This window comes from Triticum aestivum, chromosome 2D, assembly GCF_018294505.1.
Source record: "Triticum aestivum cultivar Chinese Spring chromosome 2D, IWGSC CS RefSeq v2.1, whole genome shotgun sequence".
NCBI classification, from domain to species: domain Eukaryota; kingdom Viridiplantae; phylum Streptophyta; class Magnoliopsida; order Poales; family Poaceae; genus Triticum; species Triticum aestivum.
The window spans coordinates 648,175,457-648,184,791 of NC_057799.1; the positions used below are offsets into that span (position 1 = coordinate 648,175,457).

General features: G+C 49.9%; 1 protein-coding gene across 1 annotated transcript; it reads right to left on the reverse strand.

Annotated features, from left to right (window-relative positions):
- Positions 1-7,129: 7,129 nt before the first annotated feature.
- On the reverse strand, positions 7,130-8,776 carry LOC123050807 (trans-cinnamate:CoA ligase, peroxisomal-like). Its single transcript, XM_044473540.1, has one exon. The coding sequence runs from the start codon at positions 8,774-8,776 to the stop codon at positions 7,130-7,132; it is 1,647 nt and encodes a 548-aa protein (XP_044329475.1).
- Positions 8,777-9,335: the final 559 nt, after the last annotated feature.

Below are 9,335 nucleotides of genomic sequence, written 5' to 3' on the forward strand. Positions count from 1 at the left end.
CGATCCAGATCGGATTGGGGCCCGACCACGCACGTCGCCCCGCCGCTGGACCTCGACGCCGCCCGTAACGCCTCCGCCTCGGTCACCCCGTCGCCGCTCGGATCGCCGCGCCGCCGTCCTCTTCGCCATCACCGTCGTCGTTGCTTCCACGTCCTCCTCCCCACGGGTCGCCCCCGAGCCTCGTCGCCCTCTTCTCAGCAAACGCGGGTGAGGCCCCCGGCCTCCTCTCCCCCTCGCCACGCGCTCACCACGACCACGCCGCGCCCCTACCACCGCACAGCTCTGCCGACTCCGCCCGCCCGCTCCTGCTGTGCTCTGCTCCGACGAGCTCCGCGCCCGCGTCGCCACGCAGCATCAGCTGCTTCTTCGCTGCGCTGCCGCTCACCGTTGCGGCTTGTCGCACGCACTGCCCGCAGCTCTCTCACGGCCCTGTCTCTGCCCCGTGCCCCCTCACTCCGCTCTCGCCGCATACGGCCGCGTCGCGCTGCCCGTGCCCCGTTCGCCCCGCGCGGCCACTGCATCGCGTGCGCCGGCGCGCCTTCCCCGCTCTGGCCGTCGAGGCCCGCACCCGCCGTGGCCTCCTTCGGTCTCCCCTGTCCGCTTACGCCGCCAGTCATCACCGTCCCACGCCGTGCGGCTCGCCTGGGCTACCGTGCTCGTCGCCGCTTCCCTACCGTTGTCCCGACCCTGCACTGGCCGCGCCACCCCTCCCGCTTCGCCCCTCACCGCCGGCCCCAGGCCACCGGCCTTCCCCTGCACCCGTTGCGCTCGAACCCGCTAACGCTGGCGCCCGCTAAGGCCCCTAGGGCCACTGCCATTCGGGCCCACCCGCAGAACGTTTTAATAATAATAATAAAATAATAAAAATTATTATTAAAAATAAATAAATAAATAATAATTAAAATAATTAATTAATTAATCCTATTTAATTAATCTAATTAACTAGTTAGTTTAATTAAATAGCAATTAGATTAGTTAAACCCTAATTAGACTAAACAGTCAATGACGAATGGGACCCACACGTCAGTTGACCAGTCAACTCCCCTGTTGACTGCTGATGTCATGCTGACATCATGCTGACGTCAGCGTGCACTGTTCTGGATAATGTTGGATTTAAATAAATAATTAAAATCATAAAATGATTAAATCTTTAGAAAATCATATAAAATAAACTGTAGCTCAGATGAAATTACTTTCTACATGAAAGTTGCTCAGAACGACGAGACGAATCCGGATACGCAGCCCGTTCGCCCGCCACACATCCGTAGCATAGCAAACCTGTAACATTTCACCTCCGGTTCATCTGTCCGAAAACGCGAAACACCGGGGATACTTTCCCGGATGTTTCCCTCCTTCGTCGGTATCACCTCCTACCGTGTTAGGGCATACCTAGCACCGCGTTTTGCCTCCTTATGTTTTGTGATGCTTTGTTTGCTCCGTATTTACTGTTTCTTCCCCCCTCTCCTTCTCCGATAGACTACGAGACCGACGCTGCTGCTGCCCAGTTCGACTACGGAGTTGACGACCCCTCCTTGCCAGAGCAATCAGGCAAGCCCTCCCTTGATCACCAGAGATCGCCTATTCTTCTCTATACTGCTTGCATTAGAAGAGTGTAGCATGTTACTGCTTTCGGTTAATCCTATTCTGGTGCATAGCCTGTCATTGTTGCTACAGTTGTTACCCTTACCTGCTATCCTACTGCTTAGAATAGGATGCTAGTTTTTTCCATCAGTGGCCCTACATTCTTGTCCGTCTGGCATGCTACTACTGGGCCGTGATCACTGCGGGAGGTGATCACGGGTATATACTATATACTTTATATACATGACACATGTGGTGACTAAAGTCGGGTCGGCTCGTTGAGTACCCGCAAGTGATTCTGATGAGGGGGCTAAAAGGACAGGTGGCTCCATCCCGGTAGAGGTGGGCCTGGGTTCCTGACGGCCCCCGACTGTTGCTTTGTGGCGGAGCGACAGGGCGGGTTGAGACCACCTAGGAGAGAGGTGGGCCTGGCCCTGGTCGGCGTTCGCGGATAATTAACACGCTTAACGAGATCTTGGTATTTGATCTGAGTCTGGCCATTTGGTCTATACGCACTAACCAACTACGCGGGAACAGTTATGGGCACTCGACGTCGTGGTATCAGCCGAAGCTCTTCTTGACGTCAGCGACGGAGCGGCGCGCGCCGGATTGGACTGGAACGCCTGCTAGGCTAGGTCTACTTCCGGCCGCGTACGCAACGTGCAGGTGTGCAATGGGCGATGGGCCCAGACCCCTACGCGCATAGGATTTAGGCCGGCGTGCTGACCTCTCTGTTGAGCCTAGGTGGGGCTGCGACGTGTTGATCTTCCGCGGCCGGGCATGACTCAGAAAAGTGTGTCCGGCCAAATGGGATCGAGCGTGTTGGATTATGTGGTGCACCTCTGCAGGGAAGTTTATCTATTCGAATAGTCGTGTCCCTCGGTAAAAGGACGACCCGGAGTTGTACCTTGACCTTATGACAACTAGAACTAGATACTTAATAAAACACACCCTTCCAAGTGCCAGATACAACCCGGTGATCGCTCTCTAACAGGGCGGCGAGGAGGGGATCGCCGGGTAGGATTATGCTATGCGATGCTACTTGGTGAACTTACCATCTACTCTCTTCTACATGCTGCAAGATGGAGGTGGCCAGAAGCGTAGTCTTCGACAGGACTAGCTATCCCCCCTTATTCTGGCATTCTGCAGTTCAGTCCACCGATATGGTCCTTTACACATATACCCATGCATATGTAGTGTAGCTCCTTGCTTGCGAGTACTTTGGATGAGTACTCACGGTTGCTTTTCTCCCTCTTTTCCCCTTTCTATACCTGGTTGTCGCAACCAGATGCTGGAGTCCAGGAGCTAGAGATTCCGAGGATGATTCTACATGGAGTTCGGCTTCGAGGAGTAGTTAGGAGGTCCCAGGCAGGAGGCCTTGCCTTTTCGATCGTTACTACTTTTGTGCTAGCCTTCTTAAGGAAAACTTGTTTAACTAATGTCTGTACTCAGATATTGTTGCTTCCGCTGACTCGTCTATGATCGAGCACTTGTATTCGAGCCCTCGAGGCCCCTGGCTTGTATTATGATGCTTGTATGACTTATTTATGTTGTAGAGTTGTGTTGTGATATCTTCCCGTGAGTCCCTGATCTTGATCGTACACATTTGCGTGCATGATTAGTGTACTGTCAAATCGGGGGGCGTCACATCTGTTTACAAAAGCAAGCAATGCCGGCGGTGTTTGAAAGATTCCTTCATGGATAGCCTTTCATCGTGACGACTAAATGGCGCAAAGTATGACCGCCATCTTCACAAACTGCTCGTGTGATAATGACTTGAGAAGTGAGAAGAGCCATTGTTTCGCATTACGCTCCGTCATAGCGACAAATTTTTTCCCTAGTTCCTCATCAATAAGGGCCCATGAACACCTCGGTGTTGTACATTCCAGCAGGGAGGTTTTTTTTAGACAAATTCCAGCAGCGAGTGCCTCCAAGAGTCTAGTGCATTGCTGGTTTGGTTGGTTCGTTAGACGCGTATTAGGACCCCCAAGGCACCGTTGGTAGGCTGGGCCAGTAGGATGTGGCCCGTCCTACCGACGTCACCCAAATTACTTTTTTTCTCCTTTCACTTTTATTTATATTTAAAATTAAATGCATATATTTCCAAAACTTAAATTTGCTTAGGAAATTTGAAAACATGGTTGGAAAAAATGTTAACATAGTATAAAAAATAGATGTTAGCGTAGTTTTAAAAGATGTTGATAACTTCAAAAGTAAAATGTTCTTGACAATAAAAAATGTTCCCACTTTCACGAAAATGTATGTAATGTTTTTTTAAATGTGTATGCAATGTAAAAAAATGTTTCGTGCCATTAAAAAATGGACATCACATTTGATGGAAATTTCCACATTTTAAAAACATTGTGACATTACACTTTTTGTAGGCTACCAAAAATGTCTTATAATTTGGGATAGAGGAAGTACAAATGTAAAATATTGTCCACATTGGTTAAAACATTATTTATTCCATTAAAAATGTCTTGTGATATTTTAATAATATATTTGGTGTTCCCAAAAAATATCCTTGAAATTTAAAAAAATATTTATGCAATTTAAGAAAATGCTCACATAGTTAAAAATATTAGTGCCATTTAAAAAATGTATACAATGTTTATATGGAAAACATATTACCGTGTATTCACAACATATATTTATAGAAAGGTACATCATGTATTTCAAATATGTCCAACATGTATCAAAAAAATGTTTCACGTGTGTTCTAAAACTATACATTGTGTACTGTGAAAATTAGATATGTGTTGAGAAAAATAAAACGGATAAAAACGAACAAAGAAACAAAAGAAAAGAAAAAAAATCGAGGGAAAACAAGAAACAACAACGAAAACCACAGTATAATGAAAAAAGAAAAAAAACCAATAAGAAAACAAATAAAACCAAGTAAAACAATAGGAAAAAGAAAAACCAAGGAAAACCGGCCGAAAGACAAAAAAAAACAAAAAAACATGAAAGAAAAGCGATGCAGAGAGGGAACCTGCGTGTGATACCAGCGGCACTAAAGCAACCACGCTAATGGGTCGTCCTGCAAAGCGTCACCTGTATGCGATTCCTGTTAGGAATCAGTACGGGCAACGTAGGGCTCCTATACCACGCCCGTTGCGTCCGTTCGACAAGTAAGCACAGGGGATCCCCGACTTGGCCGGCCCTTCCACGCACAAACTGTGCAAATATTCATAAATAATAATGTGCATGCTAGCCTTTGTAGCTGATGAGTTTTTTTTTTTAGAATTTTTTCATTCATATCATGAATCAGTACAAAGAAGTTGACCCTTACAAGCACACTGACACGCAAACACAAAGGACCATGAACACATAGAGTACCCTAATACAACCATAACACAAAAAAATCTCCGGAGCCCTGTGTCATCATCCCTGAATCTTGAGAGAAGACCCCTGCAGCAAAAGGATCTGCAACCAGTCGCAAGCAGGTCATCATCTTCGACCACAGTACAATTGCCGCCACGCTGCTTCCTCTTTTCTTGACACCAACGCTGAGAGGGCATGGACATCAATCCAACACACCTGCAACAGCCGTCGCCATCTTTGGCTTTGAGTACCGCGAAAAATGTCCCTTCCGGAGGGAAGAGAACTCGAGTCATCCGACCGGTCCAGCACCGCGGCCGGGCCATCCGCCCGGACAAAGCAGGATCTCCCACCAGCATCAGCACAGAGGAAGGGGAAGAACAGCAGCAGCAAATCATACCAACAAGGAAGAAGAAGGGTCTTCGTCTCCCTGAATCCATCGCCCATCCGAGGACCCAAACGACCAGTGCCGATGGACCTCCAGCCACCAAAGCCCGCGACCTCGACGAGACCCGGGGATCCCCAACTCCGCTGGCTCCTAGACGAAGGCAAAGGCCTCGCCTGACCGCGAACGGAGCCCGGAGAAACTTATTCCGACGCGACACCACCGCAATGGCCTCGGCAGCGTCTCCCTCAACCCTAACCCTACCACACGCCCCCCTAGCGAACAGACCTGAGGTTCCCCCTCCCTCCTGCCGCCGGAGCGGCCGACAGAGAGAGAGGGAACCGGAGGCGTCACCAGCGGCGCGTAAGGGCCTCGTCGCCTCCTGATCGCCTCGTGCGATCCGATCCTGGTAGCAGATGAGGTTACGTGTCTAAATTGGCAGGGCGGGGTAAGAACTATAAGCAGCGCCAGATTTAAATTGAAATTTCAAACACAATTTTTAAAAGAATATTTTATTTGAACAGTAAACATTTTCAAATTTTGAAGAATTTTTTAAAAACTTAACATTTTGTGAAAGAATAACATTATCTTTTTGAATCTCAAGCATTTTTGAATGTGTGAACAATTTCTAAAGACGGGAGTTCTTTTAGAAATTTTGAACAAAATTTGAAAACACAATTTTTTTTTTGAAAAAACGAACATTTTTAATACTCTGAAAGAATTGGAAAAACGAATACCTCTGTTCACAAGCAAATACTAGAGAAAATAAAGGCATTTTTCCATCTGTGAATAATTTTTATAACAGGAATACTTTGTGAAACTTCGATTAAAATTTGGAAAAACGAATACTTCTGTTTGCAAATTTCAATTGCTTTGAAAATCCAAACATTTTTTCAGAACCGGAATTGTTTTTGGAATTCCAAACAATTTTTTTGAAAAAATGATCAAATTTCGAATTTGTAGTTCTGATTATGTTTTGAATTTATTAAAAAGACAAAAAATAAACTTTTCGAAAAGGAACTAAAAAATCAGAAAAAGCTGAATAAACAGGAAAATGAAAAATTAGACCGGAACCCTCTAGAAGGTTCCCAAAACCCGTTGATGAGCTGGCCCATCTGAAAGGTTCCCCAAACAAGGATCTCTCTTTCACTTATTGTAGCTAATGGGGCGGCCAATCGAGGTTCGGTTACTTAATTTTTGCATAACAGCAACAACTTGTCACAAATAGTGTCATATTGTTTTTTTTAGAACTATAGCCCTGGCGCTCCCTCCCTCCTTGGGCACCTAGGGCTCTTCCGGTTATGGAGATTCAAGTGGGTGAAAACAAGTAATATATATCAATTCGCCTCCTCCCTTTTCAATATGTTGTGTGCTCTGAGTTGATCTTAAGACGGTGTTAAGTCGTACTGTACCTATCAATCCTTGAGCAACATCCAGAACATTAAATGAATACATCATGAAAGTATACTCAAATATTAATCTAATTATATGCTAATTTGATGTTGTACATACACTGGTACTGTTTTCCACGAACTTAGTCAATTTCACAAAGATTTAAATTGGGATAAACTCATAATACACAACATTGTCAAAAATGACTTAACATCCTAGTTTCAATTTACTGTTGTATAGGAATATAGTAGTATATATTAAAATATCACAAAGCAAACAAACACATGCATAGTGCAAAACAAACATTGGCATCCATATATACTACTCCCTCCGTAGTGCTAGATACATCCTTTTGATCGACAAATAACTCGGGACGGGGAGTATTTTTTTCTTGCTTCTAAAATACAATATTGCCCTTTATCATCATGATGGGACTCGTACATGGCCATCCTATATCCTTGACATGGCCGAGGGGACAAGATTCCGGGCCGTATCCCGTAGCTTCACCTTCTCCACCTTTCCCAGCGCGTTCCTCGGAAGGGCGTCGATGACGACCACCTTCCTGGGAACCATGAAGCGCGACATGCGCTCGCGGCAGAAGGCGATCACTTCATCCTTGCATACCTCGGCGGCCTTGTCTTTCGCCACGAGGAACGCGCATGGCGTCTCGCCCCAGTGCGGGTGAGGCATGGCAACCACCGCCGCGTCGGCCACAGCCGGGTGCTGGAGCAGCACGTGCTCCAGCTCCGTGCTGCAAATGTTCTCACCGCCGCTGATAATCACGTCCTTTGACCTGTCCTTTATCTCTATGTACCCGTCGGGGTGCACAACGCCGACGTCGCCCGTCATGAACCACCCGCCCTTGAAGGCCTTCTCATTAGCCTCCGGGTTGTTGAGGTACCCCTTCATGAGGCTGCTGCCGCGGAGCACGATCTCACCCAAGGACTTGCCATCGCGCGGCACGCTAGACATGGTGTCGTCATCGAGCACGACGTTGGCATCGGCGAGAGACAGGATGCTGACCCCCTGCCTGGCCTTGAGTTGGGAGCGCTCCGGGAGCGGCAGGAGGTCCCACTTGTCACGCCACTCGCAGGCCAGAGCGGGGCCTGCCTCAGTGAGTCCGTAGGAGTGCGTCACCTTGAAACCGATCCGTTCGACACGGTCCAGCAGGGCGGCCGTCGGCGGGGCGCCACCAGTGAGGACGTGGACGGGAGCCGCGAGCCGCGGTGCCTCGCCGGCAAGGAGGATATTGAATACCACGGGCGCGCAGCACATGTGGGTGACGCCGTAGTCGGAGATGGCACGGTAGAGGTCGGCGGCGCGGTTCTCGCGGATGCAAACGTTGACGCCGCCGCGCGCCGCCACTCCCCACGTGAGTGTCCACCCGTTGCAGTGGAACATGGGGAGCGTCCAGAGGTACACGAGCTCGTTGCCCACCCCCCATGACAGCAGCTGGCCCATGGTGTTGAGGTATGCACCACGGTGGCTGTACACCACGCCCTTGGGCGCCGACGTGGTCCCCGAGGTGTAGTTGAGCGCGACCGCATCCCACTCGTCTTCGAGCGAGGGCAGCTCCGCCGCTGGGTCTCCTTTGCGGACCAGTGCCTCATACTCAAGCTTGAACAGGCCGAGCCGGACGCCGGTGGGCCTGTCGATATCGTCGATGACGGCGACAAGCGGCACGGGCGCGCCGGCATCGGCAACGATCTGGAGCGCGTCGTGAGCGAGGCGCACGTACTCGTAGTCGACGAAGAAGACCTTGGCCTGGGCGTGCCTCAGGATGACCGCCACCGCCTTGGCGTCCAGCCGCGTGTTGATGGCGTTGAGCACGGCAGCAGCCATGGGCACGGCGAAGTGCATCTCGTACGTTGCCGGCACGTTGGGCGCGAGGACGGAGACCACGTCGTTCTTGCGGACGCCGAGGGAGACGAGGGCGGCGGCGAGGCGACGGCAGCGCTCGTGCGTCTGCCTCCACGTGAACTTGAGACGCCCGTAGACGACCGACGTCCGGGCGCCGTATACTGCACTGGCGCGCGGAAGGAACCCGACCGGGCTAAGTGGCACGTAGTTTGCCGGGCGCTTGGGAAGCTTGTCCATTATTTTCTTCCACCACCACCGTACGTGCCTTCAGCTCAATATTTTGTTTATCGTATCAGGCCTTAATTTGTGGAGATGAGATATCCCGAGAGTTGAGAGGCTGCGACGCTAGTAGGCTTATTTATAGCTTATTAGGGAGCATGTTCAACTTTGTACATGTTCTAAGAGCATTTCTAACTGATCCCTAAAACCGGTCAGAGATGTAAAAGATCGATTTTGAGGGCCAAAACCGAACATAGCCGACCCCTTAGAGCAACTCTAGCAGACCCCGCATCCCGCCCCGACCCAGAAAATAACTGCCAAAATACGGGTCGGGGCGGAGAAACCTGCCCGATCAGACCCCGCATCCCGCCTCGGTCCGCAAAATTGTTTGAGGGGCGCGGCAAAATCCCAATCCCAACCCGGAAAAACGCGGGTTTCCCCCTCGCGGCTGCGGTGCCCTGCATATAAGCGGAAGCGGTTGGTGGGGGGACATTTAAGCCCGCGCTTTCCCCCACCAACTACCTCCCCTCCCCACCTCGCGCCGCCGCCACCCCGCCGCCCAAGATTCCGGCGAAAG